We start from the raw sequence: 21,473 nt of genomic DNA, 5'->3' as shown, positions 1-21,473 counted from the left end.
GGTGCTTTTTTCTTGCTGCATTTTCTGCCCTTGTTACTGCATTTTACCCTGCTCACGATGCCTACGAAGCCTTCTGAGAACCCCAAGAAGCGTCGGCACCTCCCTCAGGCCACCAAGCTAGAAAGCATCGAGAGGAAGAAGAAAGGGGAGAGGAAAGTTGACATTGCCAAGGCCTACGACATGAATGAAGCCAACGTGATCATAATAAAAAACTTAAGACAAGATCCTGGCAGCTGAAGGCTATCACACGGCACTTCATACCAGGTTTCCCGAGGATATGATGGTAAATCGGAACGGTAACGTGGTAAAATTGTCGACGATACCACGGGCATTTGGAATTCATCTGGATGGATTCCTGCCGAGCACATGACGGGGAAAACAGTGTGACCAAAACCCAGGCGACTCGACAAAGAATGTATCGTACTACAGCATTGAACATTTAGGCTGACACTGAATACATATTAATATTTTAGAATAAATATCAATCGTTTTGAAACCCTTCTCATTGGCGTGCGTACCAGTTTATAAACAAAGTTGCTTCTCCTTATTCTCTACCGAGTCAGCGCCAGCGATCACTTTCCACAGTCACGAGACGGGGCTCTGGCAACAGTGTGAGAAGCATGCACTTTGCCGAGGATTACAGAGTGTAGGACAGGCAGAAGTAGGACCTCCCATGGCTGTGGACGAAGATAGTGATTCTGAGTGTGATTTCGAAGGATTTATGAGGGAGGTTGAGGAGGAGCAGCACCCATTACCCGCTAGTAACGCCAGCAGCCATCCTCCGGGGACCCAGTAGGACTACCTACAGCCTTGGATACCACCTTCCATTCTCAGCAAGCCCACCAACACTATCCTAAAAGGTTAGTTATCATTCATAGCACAGTACCATTTATTATAATTACAACAGTACCAATATATGTATAGGTATATGGTTAGTATTTAGGGTGACTTTTCCGAGGGTTGCTGACATAATTAATTTTTCCCCATAAGCTCTATTGTTAGTCCAACACGTTTTTGGTCCAACACGTGACCCATGCATGACAATATTACCGTGCTGGACGCGAGGGTACTGTGTATATATATATATATATTTATATATATATATAAAGTATTTATATATATATATATTTTTTAGATATATAGATATATATATATATATATATATATATATATATATACTGTATATACTGAATACCGGTATATGAACAACGAAACAGGTGTGGTCCTACCTTGCCAGCTACAAAAACAATGCGAGTGTCGTGGTCGTATATTGGTGTGAGAACACCTGAAGAAGAGTCTATGGTGTCAAGACGCAATGGAGCATTTAGTGATTTTTCCTCCCACACTCCATACTGACGATCGCTGAATCGACTGAATCCAGTGGTGAAGATTAAACCAGTATCCCCACAGTACACAGCCTTGCATGCCTTCGACCCCTCATGGCAAACACCTTCCTGTAATATAAACTAAATTTATCTCTCTGGCCTACAGTGCACCAACAGGGTTTTACACTGCTACATTCATAATGTACTGTCTCAGGTCTTCAACTTAGCATATCTTGCATTAGCGATTTTCATTCCTGCAAAGAGAACAGTTACTGTATTTTAGAAGACTAGTCAGAGAATTCAAAATGAGGCTGAATTGTCAGGATATGGGAAAATGAGAATGCCTTCATATAATTAAGCAGGAATGAACAAGAAAAGGGATATTAAGGATAAGTTGCAAGAAAGAGTACATCAGGGATGGAAGGTGGGTTACTTGAGGGTGATGTTATGGAACAAAGATATGAAACTAAACTTTACTCTTTGTTGGAATGTATTACCGTTAAACAAAACACTTTCATAAACACTTATTTTCATATCTTTCAAAATCATTCTGCCTCTAAAATAGTTATGGTCTGACTGAGGGGAATGGAGTCACTGGTACTATTAGATATGAAAGTAAAACTTTACTCTTTGTTGGAATGTATTACCTGTTAAACAAAACACTTTCATAAACACTATTTTCATATCTTTCAAAACCATTCTGCCTCTAAAATAGTTATGGTCAGACAATGGGGAATGGAGTCATTGGTACTAAACAAAAACCGGTTTCTTCCACATGGCACAGTGAAACATAAATCATAATCAAAACAAAACTATTTAGTAGTGGAAGGGACAAACTAGTAAAGTATGTTAGAATGAATGAGTTTAATACAGTATAAGAGAATCAAAAGTGGTCACAACTCTTCAGTCCCCTCAACACCTTGGACACCATCTGCTTTTACCACTTGCATGCCTAATTCTTTTATGGTACCTTAGTGCAAACTGAAACCAGCTACTTCACTCTCAAAATAATAATTTCCTCTATTGCACATATTATCATTTTTGTTTTCCCCTGCATCTAGTGAACACCATTTTTGATTAAATGCAATCCTGTCTTTCCTTAAAATCATAGGTAAACCATATTCTCCTGCACCACATGCCAAGCTTACCATACTATCCTATACCATTATCAAACTTACAGTGTCATATTCTCCTGCACCAAACTCGAAGCTGACCATTCATTTAAACATTACTCACCAACCTTTTCATTCCATTCAATGTCATTCATCAATTATACACATTCTCCTGCACCAAACATCAAGATTATCACTTTTATTTGCATTTGACCAATTTCACATTTAGCAATGCTAAGTTCACTCCCTCTTATTTCACTGTGCGGGATATAACTATACAGAACACAATTCAACCATGAGCCTTACTTAATATATGTGAGATTAAGAAAACAGAAACAAAAGACACATATTACTGCCAGAAGCATTTGCATAATAAAATCTCTACCTGGAATCAACTTAACTCATAATCAAAACAATACCAGACCTGAAGGATCTTGCCAGAGCGTGGGTCAATCACTCTAAGTCTTTTGTCCCTGCTGGTGGTGACGAGGCGGGACCCATCACGGTTAAGGGATAAGCTGTAGATGACATCAGCGTGTAGGTCCAACGTGATCATCAGAGCTCCTCGTCGTGTATCCCACACTAAGATCTAAAGCAATAACATAAAATTACAACAATCAACAACACTGTACTGTTGAAAAGTACAAGTTTGTACAATAAATACAGTACTGAATTCACATATAACACCTAAAGATTAAATTAAGAGAAGACTTCCAGGTTCTACATCTTTCTCAAAAATTCTTCATTTAAGCAGCAATTAAATTATCAAACTGTATTCCAAGTTTGAGGTGTCATGATAACATCACCTTTGCAACAAAAGCAGATGACAGCAAAAATGTTTAAATCTGCAGAATTATGTCAACCACGAAAATACTCTATTAATATATCTACACAGAAAAACGAACAGTGACTGCTCAGTAACCAGCCTATTAAACTATGGATTGCGCAATTACCTTTATTATCCCACCCCGTGGCGTGCAAAATGTGAAAAAAAAAAAGTTTTTGTTTATTATAAACTTGAAGATAAACATCCAGGGCATCATCTGGCGAAAAAAAAAAATCTCTCTCTCTCTGTCTGGCGTAGCGCCCTGCATAAGTTTGCATAGGGGCATAGTGAAGAAATTAAAAAAAATATATATATAGTTTTTGTCTGTGGGGCAAAAAATGATTGGATCATGGAGGAATGAATGGTAAGTTTATTATAAACTTGAAGATAAACATCTAGGCCATCATCTGGTGAAAAAGACAAAATCTCTCTCTCTCCATCATTGCATAGCGCCATGTATAAGTTTGCTTAGGGGTGGAGTAGTCAGCGGTGATGCATGGCCACTGGAAGGTTTAGCACAGCCTGAGCTGTTGCTTGCAACGTGACGCTACCCAGCCTGAGCTGTGGCTCGCACCAATTCCAGTCTCTCTCCATTCACTGTAACACTGCACTGGGAGTCACCTTCTCTCTCAATAACCATCACTTCACTCTTTTCTACATTTACTCTCAAGGCATGACCCTCACAGACATTAGCAAAACTCTGCACTAGTCTACCAAGTTCATGTCCAGTATTGGCAAGTAGTATTGCATCATCAACATAAAACAAATTTGAGATATTCCATTTCATCATTACCAACACCATCCCCCTCTCCATTACTCGTGTTTTTACTTCTCTCATCACCAAATCCATATATACACTGAACAACCATGGGGACATCACACGACCTTGACACACACCCACACCGATTGTGAACCATTCATTAAATACCCATTAACCCTTACACATGCTTCACATCCATCATAAAAACTCTTGATGGCACCTAGCAGCTTACCATCTACACTGTACATGCATAAAATCTTCCACAATCCTTCTCTGTCTACTTTGTCGTATGCTTTTTCCAGATCCATGAATGTCATAAACACCTTATAGTCCTTCTCACAAGCCTTCTTCATTATCTCTCACAGAAAATATTTGATCCACACATCCTCTGCCACTCCTAAAGCCACTCTGTTCATCACTCACTAGGACTTCTGATATCTTTCTTACTTTCTCTATAATAATTCTTCCAAATACCTTCCCTACCACACGCAATAAACTTATGCCATAATAATTCCTGCACTCACTTCGCTCACCTTTATTTTTGTCCAGGGGTACAATCACTGCCTTTTCCACTCTGCTGGCACAGTTTCACTCATCCAAGCCTTCTTACATATCTCCAACAAGCACTTCATTCCACTCTCTCCATTACACTTAATCATCTCTGCATACACCTTGTCAACTCCAGCTGCTCTCCCAATTTTCAGCTGCTTCACTGCATTCTTCACCTCTGCAAGTGTCACATTTCCTGGCACTGCATTCCTTTTCTGCACACCCCCAAAACCAATCATGTTTACAGTGGCTCTGCTCTCTCCATTCCCTTTCATCAGCCTTTCAAAATACTCTTTCTATCTGGTCCTTACTTCATCCCCATGGGTTAATAATCTACCACCTGCATCCTTCACACCACATTTCTTTCCACTTTCACTTATACATTTCTGCACCTCGTTCCAGAATAACTTCCTGTTTTCAGAGTAGTTTGCATTCATTTTTCTTCCTAGATCAGGGTTCCTCAATTATTTTCTATGAAGATCCAGTCATACTATCCTCTGATGTGGCAGAGGTCCAGATGTAAAATCTTGTATTTAATATTAATAATGGAATAAAATACTTTCATTTATTTAAGGATGGAGAGTAATAAGTTTTTAAAATATACTGAAACTGTGCAGAAAGCTAATACCCTGAGGATAATTGAAATTAGCTTTAAAGTAGATATCCTCCTCAGTTGTTAAGGTGGTTAAATAAGACACACAAATCTATTCTCCAGACTCCCACCTTCTCAAAGAGACAAAATGACACTCTTCTACTGCCCAGATTACAATTACCATCCCTACAGTATTTTAGCACTATCACCACCATTCATGCACCATACTGTCCATCAGTAATCAGTCTTAACACATCTGTTAATCAGTTAGCTCATTCGTCAGCATTGTAACCAGCAAGTGGACAGGCTGGTATTACTGCAGTACTTAAAAATAATTCGCAACCTGATGAAATTAAATTGATTTTAGCTGTGTTGTGAAACATAACAACGACAGATGCTAAATATTGTTTCTTTCATTCGAGGGCGATATTGAACATTCAGTGATGGAAGTCACTGGAGTCCTTACCAAAACTTGTCATGGTCCGGATTCGGACTGCAGTCCGCCATTTGAGTACCACTGTCCTAGATCATCATTTATCTCCTTCTTTTTCCTCTTCACTTGTCTCTTTAAGCACTTCTTAATCTCAATATATTCAATTCTTATTTCAACTGCACCCCTGTGCTGTATCCACTTCTTCCTCTTTTCCTCCACTGCTCTCTTAACCTCTTCATCCCACCATGCCATACTTTTCTTCTTTGTTGTTACTCTTGCCACACCACACACTGCTTTAGCATTCCTGACTAAGCAATCTCTTTATACATTTCACAAGCTGTCCAGATCCATTTCATTGATTCTAACTCCTCCCCTACTTTGGCCCTGTATTCATCTCCCATTTCTTTGATCTTCAGCTTCTCAACTTTCAGTCTCTCTCCCTCACAGCTCCTCTCTCTCCTGGTCCACCTCATTCCTCTCAACTTGATCTTGCATACCACAATCATATGATCTTACAACCTTCCACATAGTCCTCTCACTGCCCTCGTATCATTAACACTACCCAGCATCAATTTCTCTATGAGCACGCAATCAATTAGGCTCCTTTCAATATGATCTCCATTCCCTCTATAGCACATACAGTATATTTATGTGCATCTTTGTGTTTAAAATAAGAATTACAAATGCACAACCTCCTTTCCTGACAGATGTCCTTCAGTTGGTATATATATACAGTGGTCCCGCATGTTTAGCGATTTAATTAGTCTGGCGAAACCATCGCTAAATGCAAAATGTACTTTGTATGGGAAAAATATCAATTAGTCTGTGCCCATCCTCCAAGTCACCCTTTTGACCCCCGATTTCCTACTTTAAGTGCTGAAAATGAAAATGAAACACAGTGTATTAGCAATACATTATACAGATACAGTACAGTATGTTTATACATCTACTCACCAGCAAAAAACGCCAAATGCTTGGCACTGTGAGAGAAAAGAAAGGCACCAATGGTCGCCAGACGCTCAGAACAACGATAACAATGGCAGTCTGGTGGCTGACGGGCAAGGCATTTCACGCCCCACGTCACTAAATGCATAAGACAATCGCTAAATGCGCGGGATTGGTACCTTCTCTAACCTATCACTATATGCAAAAATCGCTACCTTGAAATACGCTAAATGCAAGGGACCACTGTATATATAGTACAAGTCCCATTATTCGGCATCTATGGGACCAGGATGATGCCGAGAAATTAGATTTGCCGAATAATCAAAAACCTACCCACTCAGTACCTTAAATATATTGGTGAACACTTATCACCACTTATGGTACGGTATTACAACTGTGTTTGGAGAGAGTACTGTATACTGTACAATACTGCAATCAATACAGTACCATACCTGAATCTGAAATATATATATATATATATTAGTGAACATATACAAGGGTAATGACACAGTAGGCCTACAAGTCAGATAACACTTCCTGGATGGCCGAAATGATACGGAATATTACCTACCAGCTCAGTACATCACTTGCATTGGTGAACTCATCACTACTTATATTATTACAAATATGTTTGGAGTGAGGACTGTATACAGTACTTTTTCCAAACAAAATAAAATAGTCGGAAAATTGCATAAAATAAAGGGATCTGAACTGGTAAGGTCTTTCTGATGAAAGTCATAAATTACATTTAGCACTCACTCTTTTGTTCGTTTTTTTTTTTACATGTGAAAGGAGAGTACTGATGGAAACAGTAATGCATTCCATGAACCCCTTAATAACCTCCGACATTGAACAACCCTTTAAAGTACTGATGTCGAGTTAGTGAGCTATGGAAAAACTGTGAACAATTATGGGAATGGAACGAAGGTCACTGGTATGTTTACACGACTCTATGCTACGATTCCAAGCAGTCAGGGGGTCATTTAATCTCAGATGTTTTCGCCAATTTGGTAAATGCACCGTAACTTTATCAATTCTCCAGTCAATCATAGCGAATCATAGCATGGGTTTAGGGAGCTAAATAACACATTTCTAGGTGCGCCAGACGATTATCTTCACATCTTATAAGAAAATGGAAGAAATTAAATCCCTTTCTGAGTCCGTAAAGTTCTTCCATTCTTCTGAAATCAATTTATTTTTCTTAAAGATGGGAAGATAATCGTCTGGCTCACCTAGCAATGTGTTATTTAGCTTCCTAAACCCATGCTATGATTCGCTATGAGTCACGGAAAGATTGATAAAGTTACGGTGTATTTACCAAACGGGCGAAAACATCAGAGATTAACCGACCGCCTAACTGCTTGGAATCATAGCGTAGTCATGTAAACATACCACTGACCTTCGTTCCCTCCCCATAATTGTTCAGTTTTCTTTATAGCTCACACTAACTTAACATCACTGACATCGGTACTGTAAAAGGTTGTTCAGTGCCGGAGGTTATTAAAGGATTAATGGGATATATTACTGTTTGCATCAATGCTCTCTCTTTCACGTTAGGCACAAAAACAAACAAAAGAATGAGCACTAAATGTACGTTTAACTTTCATCAGAGAGACCTTAGCAATTCATATTCCTCCAGTTTATATTTAAGTATTTTTCTGACTTTAGGTTAGGTTAGGTTTGGTTAAATTATAAGGTACAGTTAAACTCGGTTACGTTAGGTTCAGTTAAACAGGACAGTCCCTTCCACCATTATGCTGAGGAATAAAAATACTAGAGCTGTCACAGCCGTACAGCTAAAAACAACGGGGAAACTGATTTCACAAGCAACATTTATTTATGGGTTATGCATTACAGTGTCAGTGGTTCATGGGCTACTCAATTACCGGTGTCATTTTCAGGAAGGCATCAAGAATGAAAGAATTTCAAGAATTAGCGTGGGGGCTTGGAACGTAACCCTCACTAATTTGGTGGGGGTGGTTACTGTAGTGTATGATACTGTGCAATATTGTAATCAATACAGTACTATACCTGAATCTGAATAAAAATATAGAAATTAGTGAACATACAGAAGTGTAATGAAACATTAGGCCTACAAGCCACAGATAACACTTCCTAGACTGCCGAGATGATTCTGGACATCTGCCGAACAATCAATGATTTTCGTAAATGGGACTATTTCTCAAAACTGCCGAAATGTCGGATCTACCGAACAATCAGCTGCCGAGTAATAGGACTTTTACTGTATATGACATTTCTGTAAAACATCAGTATTAGTTACATACAGTATTTACTTCCATAAAAGTACCTAGATAGAAAATGCAGTGTTCTATGCAGTTTTTACTGTGAATGTTATCAGATTATCTGAGTCTTCTACCACCTTCCCATGATTTTCTTCTTAATCATGCTCAAATCTTAAGAAATATGCCAATCACTGAAACTGCATACCGCATACTAAATAATTACACTAAATAATTACACTATCACATTTTTCTGAAAATACTTAGCTGAAACCACAGGCTCAAAACTGCAACAATGAGACAATTGTATCACCAAATATTTATGGTCCTCAAACAACACCTGAAGTTCAGTTCTCACCTGGTAATCATAGCCAGCAGAGAAAAGTATATTCTCTGCAGTGGGATGCCACTCCACAATGGAGACACGGCGCTGATGACCCTGTAGGTCTGCCAGTGGCTCTGTCATGTTTGCCTTGAGACCGCCATCAGGTACATGCCACAGCTTCACTGTGCAGTCGTCAGCACCTGATGCCACTAGATTGTCATTGAAGGGACACCACTTAAGATCCAAAACAGGACCTGCATGTCCTGTCACCTTAGCTGTGTTGATGTCAATACGGCCTGTCTGATGGAATAATAAGCCAATTAATTTATGTTTTCAAGAAGGTCATTAAATTAATGAATATAACTAATGCTGTACAGCAAACATAATACTACTACTACTACAGTACTAGTATGCCAATTCTTTCTAAAAAAAAAACATCAATCTTAAGAACAAATACAAGAAAGATCAACCTACTAAGGTCCTTAAGAAACATTATAAAATATTCTTCGATAATTCTGCCACTTCCTTAACAAGCCAGGTACTAAGCAGCTGTGGGCACCAACCTTGTCCAGAGGTAACACTATGAAAGCACCGCCACCTGCCACCTCCACCGCAATGGCCACAAATTTGGGGTTGACGGCACAAGCAGCTGTGTCATGAGCTTTCTGTGTGATGAGCACATTTTCATAACAGTTTTCCTTCCTTGATCCACGGCCAAACACATGCCTGAACTTGGATGAACGGATCCCACGGAATGAGTTCTGGGATGGCAGGTTGATGGAAGTGGAAGAGACAAATTGGCATTAGCCATTAGTGTAGCATATATGGAAATATGCCACAAAAACAAATATACATACACACACAAAATGCTACTACAACAGATTATGTGAGAGCTACCATATGCACTGCTTTTAATATGTTGACTATCTGAACTTTATAAAATACAGTATATTATTTGTGTAAGAAAGTAGCTTTATGTGTCAAAAATATATACTGTCCATATACCATACACAATGTACAGTGTTCTACCAATATAAGTCTGTAATAAACAAAAAATAAAGTAATTATTAGAAGAATATTTAATTATCACAGCTTGTTAATCCAGTCATGGGCATGTTCAGTGTATCATCAGTCTTGCTAATCTTCTCTATCCAAGATCTGTCACCACCACATTAATGTCAGGAAGATCTCAGTCTTATCCATCTGAAAAGCATGAGTATGATAACATCCATGATTATATAGGAAACATTCCAAAGGATTCCTTATTTACTGCATACTCAGCTTACTAATATACAGTCCTCATTTTAACCCTGTACTTGTCAAGAGCTCATCATGGCAATTTGTCAAATATTTACTATACACAGTTCACTGATAGAGAAGCACTGAATTATCTAAATATGGTATTTCTGAGGAAAACTGGTAAAGTGATTTATTGGTTTGTGAGTATTCTCCCCAAGTTAATGAAAAAGAAACTGATTAAACTCAGATATGATGACTACATTTAAAAGGCTTAAAAATTAAGATCTACTTTAAGCTACCATATATATATATATATATATATATATCACTCAAGTTTCTGCATTTTATCCAATGCATTCAGCATTGTGTTACTGCACTTTTTGCAACAACAAGACATGGTATTATACTGCATTATAAGTATATATTATCTTCAGTGTGTATTAATTTTTCATGTGCTATATTGTTCAACACAACACAAATACTGTACTCTCTAATCTAGTTTATTTCCTAATGTTCTTCTACAATCAACTACAAAAGTTCATTTGCCTCTCTTGCCTCTATATCAGCATTGGTTTTCACAGATGTTTAAATGTGATGCACTGGACCACAATGTAAACTTCAATAATCATTCATTTGTAGTTTATAATATGTATCTCTGTCCACTGTCACTCATTCAAGCATCTATGAACCCAGCAATGAAAGAACGAGGCAGGGGAGGCAAATGGACTTTTCTACCTAACTGTACATTAATGCAGTTTGTTTCAAGGTGATCTTGGGTCATTATTTGCATTCTTAATTTCTCAAGGGTATATTTATATAGATTAAGAATCTTTGTCTACCCTGAATTTCTTTTCATTTAACATTTTTCTGTCCACCTGGATGGAACCCTGTTTTCAACAGCATGTACTTAGACAGGTGGGTAGAAATACTGTACTAAAAGAGTGTGTACTGTGGGATAATTACTGTTATAATTCACAGCACAGTAATGTACAATAACTCCATCCTAAACAAGCCTGTCAGTCAATGAAATACAATGATGTAATGAAACAGCTTTAAATAAAGTATTGGAATGATGTTATGAAACTGGACAACTTGCTAGCCAAAACCCACTGGTTATATATTCTTTCTCTACCTTTACAATTTTGGCCCTTTACCACACAAAGGATGTAGTCTGTTATTTTAATTTAGCTAAAACAAGGCAATCTTCTTCAGCTGCGGGAAGTTTTAGGAGTCAAAATGGTCCATGAAATTAGTTCAGAACCTGTTGAAATTTCTATTATCTGATCCAAATCACTTGGTGTCAGCCTAAATAAAACAGCTAACTGCATTAATAAAAGCTAAAGGATTAACACAAATGAATATGATACTATACCAGTCAAATGTATGATAAACCCAAATTACAAAATGATTGTGGAAGAGATAAAGGATACTATAACTGACTGACAGATATCAAAGGCCGGAATAAACAGAGCAATATCTACAGACACAGAGAGATTTAAAAGCTTGTCATGGGGGAGTTTAGCAATGCAATTGTTGTTTTATTTCTAAAAATTTTTCAGAATTACAATGCTAAAAAAAAAAAAAAAAAAAAAAAAAAAAAAAAAAAATCCACATCGAGATAAATTTGAAACTGCAATCAAAATCAGTAACATCGTTTAATTTGGAAAGTGAAAATTTATCAATTGGTTTAGAATCATTAAAGAGAACTGTACATCAACAGGCATTCAAAATAAAGCTACAACACTACATTACTTTCACAACATACTCATTCATAATTTAAGCAGTACAAGTACCATGTTCATTTAATTTGTATTTAAACCATCAAGCACATTTCCACCAACATACACATATACAGTAGTACAGTACAAGCACAAATAAAATTATGCAGCACAGGGTGCAGTACAGTATGTACAACAGTGTAATAACAAGTACAAATAATATATATATAGTTATACTCTAACGATGTACTGTACTGTACAAGGTACTGTATAGAAATGTTCAGTATCTCCCTGATATAACTTCCACTAACTGTTTTAACAAAGGTTTGTAGTAAAAATGCTAATTAGGTATAAAGTGTTACAACCTATCTTTCCATTATACTGTAAACAACATACCGGTATTTATTAATCTGAATATGCTAACATACGAAACTCTTCATTCATTATCTTACATATCCCCAATAATGAAAGTACTGTACTATATGCTTACTTCCATGAAAAAGGTTACACTGAAAAATCACAAATTGGTACCACACACCCCTGTTATTTCACAGTGCATTAGAACCATACTGTGCACTGGAGACTAAAGTGGGGAACTACTGAAATAACAAAGTACTACAGCTCTGCAATGCCACCAGTATGAAACTCATAGCTGCAACAAAAATAATTAAAGTAGTGCAGGGTAGTACTGAGCTTAAATAAAAAATAATTCAAACTAAATAAGTTCTTAGAACCAAGGGGGGAGGGATAGGTCAACAAACAAGCCATGCAAGGTGTACATGTAAACAGGGTACAGTACATACAATAATGAAACACCTGAAGTGTGACAGGGCCAAACCATGAAATTCTGAAGTAAACTGCACTGACAGTGAACCATCACTATATTTCAGAAAAGTGAAAGTTGATTTGGGGGCAAATGAAAATATGATAAGAGATTTCATGCAATACCTGATTATTTTTACTGAGAAAACTGTGCCCATGGTTTTTTCATTCTCTTTTCAGCCCCCAGAGGTCAGAATACTGTGTTCTGGTGAACATGGAAAACTGAGTGTGATCATGATGGTAATAATGTTACAAAACCATTTTAATAATTATTTAGTGAAATATGTTGAAGAGCTACCTGAAATATGAACTGACAGTAATGTCAGTACAGTAATATAAACCAGTTTTATCTGTAAAAATATCTAGTTTCAATGGCATAGGCCACATCCCCAGTGATCAGATCCAATGTATAAAACACTAAATAAACTATCAAACAAAGTACAATGCGTAATGTACGTACCAAGAGCGAAAACATCCTCTACAGTAGAACAAACTTGGCCTCAGAAGACATTCAGAAAAGGGTTCATTATATGTATGTCCTGCTTGACTGTGTGTGTTAATACAGAACTAGAATAACAGGAGCCTTGCATTTTCTTTGTACATACAAATATACAAATAAAATTTTGTGATAAATCATGGCTGCATGTTTCTCTCTATTTCAATCAAGTTGCAGTGATGTGGCAACAGAGTTTGGCTACCAGTGATGACTAGTTTATTGGGCCTCCCACCCCCAGATCATAATCTGCTGCCACTCATCACCTACCGATTGTGAAGGCATTTTTGGTATATGCATTGGAACTGAGCAAGATTGGGACTTCTCACAACTGGAAAAAGAAATAAAGAAATCAAATGATTCGTCTTAAAAGGGAATACAATAATGCCAAAGACAGAATGGCTCAAACATGCAAGCAGCTTTAGAGAAAAACATAACATGAAAATAAACCTCAGTACATGTACATTACTTAAGATTGTTGATTTTTTGCAAGTGTCAACTTTCCATCGTTATTTCAACCTGATGTCTGATAAAAAGATAACAGGAAAATGGCAAATACAGTACCTGGAAAAATACTACACAGAAACAAAAAGCACACAAACCTGCATTGTGTAAAATGTCTTCTCATCCTTACTCTGAGCATAGCACATCAGTCTCCAGTACATAGTATTACAGTACTGTGACACTCAACAAAGTACCAAAGCATCTGAGCTGGTCAAAAGCTTGTAAAACTCGTTACCATTTACAGCCAATAATCAGTGTTTCAGTCCCTGGTGAAACTGAGAACAAAGCCAGGATGTGCTTATCAAACGGCAACCAAAAACTGTAAAATAACTTTAGAACATCAAGAACCACTGCATCATGTTATTATGATCATTATTTTAATACTTTACTCTCACTTGTTATGGGTATAAAGCCACAACCCCATGTCTCTGTGAAAAAATAGGATGTGGATGTTCTTAACCCACTGGCACCCAGCGCTCACTAAAATAGACGGAACTGGGCATTTTAAAAATTTAAGAAAGAAGGGAACCCTGGGGTAGTGACCTATGAGCTTTGTGACTATAAGCCAACAGGCTGAGGACGGTATGCTTAGTACCTGTCCAGCAAAATCCCTCGCACAGGAACTCAGGCCACTAATGGGTTAATAAAGGTATAAGCTCACCAACTACCGGTACCATAGTAAACCTTTGCCTCAAAAGCTTCAGATCTACGCTATCACAGTCAAACACCAAATTGCTGCTACAGGAGATATCATTCTCTTCCGCATTGCTGTAGACTGCCTGAAACTATCTACACTACACAAGCTGGTGTGGCACCTGCTTGCTATCTCTAAGATTTTCCCCTCTTCAGCTACAAAGAATGTGGGCACACAAACAAGCAAATTAACTAAAAATGTCTAATTACATGGAACCTGAGAAGGGAATTATCAAATTCTTATCGTATCACCAGAACTATCTGATACATGATATGGCATGGATATCAGCAACTGAGACAGGGTTCAACAAATGGTATGTGCTATAAGCACTGCATCTTATTTCTTGACTGACCAAAACTCATGATTGCTCACAAGTCCTTGCTGATCAATACATTATGATTATAGCTGTGAACTAATTGGTCCATTCATAAACTTTTAACAGGTGTCAGTTAATAAAAAGGAGAAGAGGTATCTGACAGACAGATACTGTACTAGGAAGATACTGGTATCGTGTTTTGTACATTCCCCTTGCCCTTAGCTATTTATTTGATGCTAAGCTTTTGGTAAATACCAGTAATGTACTGTACCTACTGGTACTGCTTGCTACTGCTGTCACCTTTGATTAGTCTTTGTGTTAGTCATGTTAAAATAACTTTGAGTCTTTAAAAAGGGCACAAATAACACTTACCACAGTCTGCGCATTTACATGGTAATATTTATAATTTGTACTGGTATTCTGATTAGGTTAGTTTACACAAGTCTGAGTTAGGATTGGTTAGATTTGTATAGGTTAGGAAGTTTGATCAATTTGGGTGAGTTTAGCATAGGGCAGATTTAATTTTGTTTGTTCTGATCAGGTTATAATCCTACGGGTTAGGATGGTCAATTTTGCTTACAGTATATAACCTCAAATTTTTGTCTTCAGGGCCCAGTCTACTTCTGTTGAACACTTTAAACCTAATGGTCAGAAGACATAACTTATAAAATCATCATCAAGAAGGAGCAAATGCTGTGGGGCTCATGGCCTCACTCACCCTCTGACTGCATCCACATAGGTCCCTCTGTGCGACCCTCCTGGCAGCGACTCTTCCCTCTCTAAGTATCTCCCAACAAGAGTGATCAACCTGCTCCAGCCATGAGTTATGTGGCCTTACCCTTGGCCTTCTCCACCCTTCAGAGATCACCCTTTGAGCAGGACCAGCCTCATGACCATATAACTGTAGCTGGCGTTGACGTATTAGGTCTATGTGCGTAACAGGCCTTGATTCAGTCTCACGTAGTAGTCACTCATTACGCACCTGGTTGTACCAGCAATATCCCATAATCCTGCTAGGACACTTAGTACCAAAGGAGTCAATTCGCTGCTTCAAGTCACTGTTTAGTGTCCATGTCTCACAGCCATAAAGTAAGACAGGGAGAACAAACTCCATGAAAGATGCGAACTTTCATCCTTCTACACAAATAACGACAGCGTCAAATACCCGAACTGAGTGATTCCATAACCACGTAGGCCAGACCAATGCAACGAGAGATCTCACTGTCTGACCTACAGTACTCGTCAGAAGTATTCAGCGTTGTCCGCCAGGCGCGCAATACTTATGGCCCAAAAAGAATCACCCATTCTGGGGGGTAAGAATTGAGCCACAAGTTTGAGCTCCGAGCATGACGTCACGGTAGCCTGGGGCCTTCCGACGCGCTGGTTGGTTCCCGCCTCAGTCGCCCACGGGCTGCCTGAGAGAGAGGAACTCCGCCGAGTGTCCCTCTCAAATTGCGCCATTTTTTTCCGAGTGTCCCGCAGTGTTCTGGCCTTCACAACTTTGTTATGGCACCTACCCATGAACTATCGAGTGAAATCATATCCCAGATCATTGCTCTAAAGGAGGCAGGCCACCAGACAAAGGAAATTAGTGAATTGGTTGGTGTGGCACGATCGACAGTGCGTCGTTGGTGTGCGGTTTCGGGAGGAAAACAGTGGTGCAGTTCCCACAAAGAAACCGCGGTCTGGTAGGCCTAGGAAAACTTCCCCAAGGTCTGTTAATGTTTTAAAACGTGCAGTGGAGTTTAATCCTCGTGTGAGTGCAAGGAAAATTAAGGAGAGCAACCCGGAAGTGTTTGGTGAGGTGTCAGTGAGAACAGTGTCTCGTAGGGTGCATGAGCTTGGTTACACAAGTCACAGGCCTGTGAAAAAGCCTCTTCTCACCAAGAGCCAGAGAATTCGTAGGCTTGCCTTTGCTAATAAATATCTAATCTGGGGTGAGGAGCAATGGTTGTCAGTGTTGTGGTCTGATGAGGCAACGTTTAGCGTTACCTGTAACAGAGGATCACGTGTGTATCGACGCAAAGGTAGTGACCCACTTGACCCACGGTATGTAGAAAGCACAGTTAAACATCCTGATTCACTCATGGTATGGGGTTGTTTCTCAGGGAAGGGTTTGGGGAAGCTTGTTGTACTTCCCAAGAACATCAGAGTGAATCAGGATGTTTACCTGGAGCTTCTGTGTGATCATTTACCAGACTCCTTCGAGCTAACAGGTGCACGAGTGTTTCAGCAGGACGGTGCACCTGCTCACAAGGCCAAATCGGTCACCAATTGGCTTCGTGACTGCGAGGTATCATTCATGACAGACTGGCCAGGAAATAGCCCAGACCTCAACCCCATTGAAAACCTCTGGTACCTCGTAAAGAAGAGTCTCCAAGGGAAAGACGTGAGCTCTCTGCCTAAGTTGGAAGCCGCCATTCGTGACTCCTGGGACAAAATACCCCTCCAGCACCTCAGGAGCCTCGCCCTTTCACTTCCAAGACGTCTCAGGTCCGTGAAGAAACGTAAAGGCTACCCTACGAAGCACTAAAGGTAAATAAAATGCATTATTTATATGTTTTTTCAATGTTGAAAGGTTTGTTTCTCAGGAGGGACGCAGGGCGCTCTATACTTCTGACGAGCACTGTACAGTTAATATGGACCACACTACCAAGATAAGTGAATCTTTCCAAGACTTCTATATCCTCACCACATGCTTGGACAGACTGAACTGCTTCATCCAGCAAGCCACCAAGTGCCTGGATCTTGGTCTTGGCCAAAGAGACCTTTAATCCCAGAGGCTTCACATTCTCGTGAAATTCCTCGAGGGCATTGTCGGTAGTATTTCCAGCGACTCCACTAGGGTACCTGCATCATCAGCAAAGTCAAGATCAGTAACCCTCAAATTGCCAACTGATACCCCAAAGTGACTTCGACTCACAGCCCGATCCAGTACCTAATCCATACATGTGTTGAAAAGTGTGGGGACAAGGACACATCCCTGTCTCACACCAGAACTTACTGGGAAGAAGTTTGATGTTCCCCCCCAACACCTGGGAGCACTCTCAGTGTTTAAGTACAAGCCAGCAATCAGTTGGATTATCCCAGCGGGGATTTCATGGAGTCACAGGAATTCCCATTTTACATCTCGATTGAGATCCACATAGGCTGCTAGCAGACGTCAAAACTCGAGACGATGTTCCAAAAGAACTCAAACAGCTAGGATACGGTCACATCCCTGCTATATCAATGAGATGCATTTGGGAAAACCCATCGTTGAGCCAGGGCATCATTATATGGGGACATTATAACAAAGAAAGTATAGGGATATGCATTTAGGAGCCTTGGAATCCCCCCCCCCCACCAACCAAGTCCATAACCCACCCAAATGAGTCCAAGAACAAGTTCCATTTGTAGCTCACCTATATCCCAAAACAGCTTTAAAACAAGCTAAACTAAGCCTTAAAGCAGTTTAGAACCTAAACCCAAAAATAAAATTTGAAAATCATTAAAAATAAGACTAGAAAAAATCAAACAAAGTAAACTGTACCCAAAAATGACAGTGTTCACCCCACCTAAAACTAAAACACATTAAACTACCGGTAAGTCTAATGGCAGTTTATAAATCAACCTAAACAAAACTTAGATATAAAATATCATGAAAACAGGTTTAAAAAACAAACAAACAAAAAATATTGTATAACTGGGGACTGGCCATCATTAGGCAAGAAAGGGTGTTAATTTTTTAAAAACCACTAAGGCTAGGTATCGCTTAAAGGGGGATCGTATAGCAGGGTATAGCTATCTGTATACGCATGTGTGTGTGTGTGTGTGTGTGTGTGTGTGTGTGTGTGTGTGTATATATATATATATATATATATATATATATATATATATACAGGTATAGATAGATAGATATATTTAGATAGATAGATAGTTAGATATCCCTACAAATACTAGTATCATTCAAAAAACTACCTATTTTACAGCCAAGATAATCCTAAAACTTCATTATCACATCAACCTAAATCGCTCCATGGATGACTTTATATTACCCTGCATACAAAAACAATGTACGAGTAATCTACAGAATTGTACAGTACCAGTACAGGATAGTACACTTTGTCCATAACTGTGCTAATCCAGTAGTGAGCGTGAAATATAGTAGGAGAACTAAAGTTCTTAAATCTTGGATGTTGGGTCAAAATAATTATCACAAAAAGTCAGTACAGTACGAATAATTTTTTTGGGGGGATGGAACCCAAAATGGATCATTACTGCATATGTCCAAATATTACTGGTCATGAATAGCTACAGGTTATCGACATATTGCTAGAATATTTCAGCACCCTGTCAAATCATACCCATGACATACAGATGAAGACACAGAAACATAATAAAACACTTCAACTTTGACATGCATTGCTCTCACTACACAGACCACTCCCCAATTCATACTTGGCCAGCATGGAGGGTTAATTCTGGCAGCCACTCTCCCTCCATGGAGAAGGTCTGGCCCTGCTGAGGACCACACACAGACTGATAGAGACAGACAAAATGAAAGGGCAAATACAGTACAGCCTAGGTCTTTGCTCAAACTTTCCTACTGGTATTATGTTAGGGTATATTTTAACAAACAGTGACAGTCTTCCTTAATCTCTTCACGATAATGATGTCTATTTTATTTCATCATCATTATCTAAAGACATCTTCAATCAGTTTTGGAGAAACACTTCACTCTGATGGGACCAACTTTGGAGAGATTTGATACAGTATATATCTTTCTCAAATTTCCTCACTAAAGGGGGTCTCCTTTGCTGAATAAGACAGTCTGGCCTTAGCTAAAACAAAATGAAGAAATCCTCAATTTGAAGCCATTAAGTATTTTTCAAGTGCACATCTAATTACTGAACAGGATATTAGGCAAATTTGCAAATACTGTAAGAAAGACTAACCATCATCAGGCTGTGCTATGGGATAAACATCAAGACTTCCCAGTGCAGTGACATGGAGGGTGGGGGAGGCATTATCTTTTTCCCCCTTCTTAAGCTTAAGCAAAGCAATTTATCTGAAAACCCACATATACCGACACATTTAGTATATACAGATGATTACTAGTGAATGCTATGTTACTGAGTGCTATAAGCCTTAATTTCTTTCCGTATTTATGCGAGGCCCTCCTCAAAATTGATGCAGACAGCATTAGGAATCTCTACCGTATGCTCAAAAATGCACCTCTTTAACTTTACAAGACACAAACAGCAGCAAAATATTCCAATTAAGTTTAAAACACTAGGCAGAGACTTAAACTATACCCTTACCATATGGTACGGTACATAATATGGTTAGAGCAACTTACTAGGGCAAGAAATGAATGGTGACAGCTTTCTGTTCAGAGCTTGGCATTTACCACAGCTGCTGACTCTCAAACCCATATTATCAAAAACTGGGGGGAATGGTGTGGATAAGACCCCTACCCCCTTTTTGTTAGCATATAATGAGAGAACACATCTGACCTTCCTGTATCACTACTGACTACACTCTAATGTGGGCAGCTGGCTCATCACATCTAAAAACTATACGTGTTTCACAGATTAAATGACTGAAATTGAAGGGCTGACTAACACCTTTGCGCCCTCTGTTTTACTGCTACAGCCGACACTGCCACCGACCAACAAACTCCGCTAACATACCTAATGCAATATTAATCTCCGACAGCTTGGGACGTGGGTGCGGTCACGAACTTACAACATACGGTCATAAGCTACACCTAGCACGAATGAGGAACCGGCGAATATCCCTACAATTAATATACCCGCTACTGTGTTATCTTAGTATATGTGCATCACTCGTGGTTTGTGTCAGCCTCGCCACAACCAACACCAAAGCCATTACCACTGCTACTCTACACAGGAGGGGCACTCATTCACGCGTCATCTTTTACTCGAACTACTCATCAAATTCAACAGATTGTGATATGCAAGTATTCCTCAAACCACAAACTTTAAAATGCATGTGTAGCTTAAGCAAATCAAAAGCTACGAACGATAGGAGAAAACACAAACCCTGCTTGAAGGCTTCTGACATGCCCTTGTGTCCACCATCTTGTTTACACTCTGACGTCATCACTCAAGACGTGCAAAAATTAATGTCTACACCCCACTCATCTGCTGTAATTTGCTGTGTACGAGTAAACTTGTATCAAAGCCATAATACCATACAGAGTTCAACTGCTTAAACATTAAAATTAATCGTACCAGTAACCGAACTTTCTTCTTACCATGTGAAAAAAAAAAAAAAAAAAAAAATCTTCCATATACCAATTCCTAATACAGTGATTAGGTGATCAAATTGCCTGAAATAAATTAATTAATTATACTGGTGGTAGTCATCTTGCATCTGACACCAGCCTGGTTTTCTTCAGTGAGCAAATCAATGAAAGGGCGGTGACCACACAGCTACAACCAGCAACTTTAAAAATTATAGTCTTACCCTGTATACATGTCAATCAGTCAGTTTATCTGATTGTCTCTCCTGTTTATGAACAAGCTGCAGCTGAAGCTTCTACGGCATGACACAAAGTCAAACTTGCTGGACA

At 39.0% G+C, this 21,473-nt stretch overlaps 1 protein-coding gene across 2 annotated transcripts in view; it reads right to left on the bottom strand.

Moving 5' to 3' along the window:
• The window catches only part of LOC145393766 (coronin-1A-like), a 61,019-nt gene extending 40,042 nt beyond the window's left edge, over positions 1–20,977 (bottom strand). For both annotated transcript variants that reach the window (XM_080267814.1, XM_080267815.1), the window contains exons 1-6: positions 20,941–20,977; positions 13,650–13,710; positions 9,671–9,868; positions 9,141–9,407; positions 2,862–3,026; positions 1,230–1,454 (exon numbers count right to left, since the gene is read on the bottom strand). In XM_080267814.1, coding sequence (XP_080123940.1) covers positions 1,230–1,454; positions 2,862–3,026; positions 9,141–9,407; positions 9,671–9,868; positions 13,650–13,679 — 885 coding nt within the window. In that variant the 5' untranslated portion in view covers positions 13,680–13,710; positions 20,941–20,977. The remainder of the gene's footprint in view (positions 1–1,229; positions 1,455–2,861; positions 3,027–9,140; positions 9,408–9,670; positions 9,869–13,649; positions 13,711–20,940) is intronic.
• Positions 20,978–21,473: the final 496 nt, after the last annotated feature.

This window comes from Coenobita brevimanus, chromosome 25 (genome assembly GCF_032717465.1).
Source record: "Coenobita brevimanus isolate Jiangsu-jjx chromosome 25, ASM3271746v2, whole genome shotgun sequence".
NCBI classification, from domain to species: domain Eukaryota; kingdom Metazoa; phylum Arthropoda; class Malacostraca; order Decapoda; family Coenobitidae; genus Coenobita; species Coenobita brevimanus.
The sequence above is the reverse complement of the archived record's forward strand: the minus strand, read 5'-3'. Positions and strand labels throughout refer to the sequence as shown.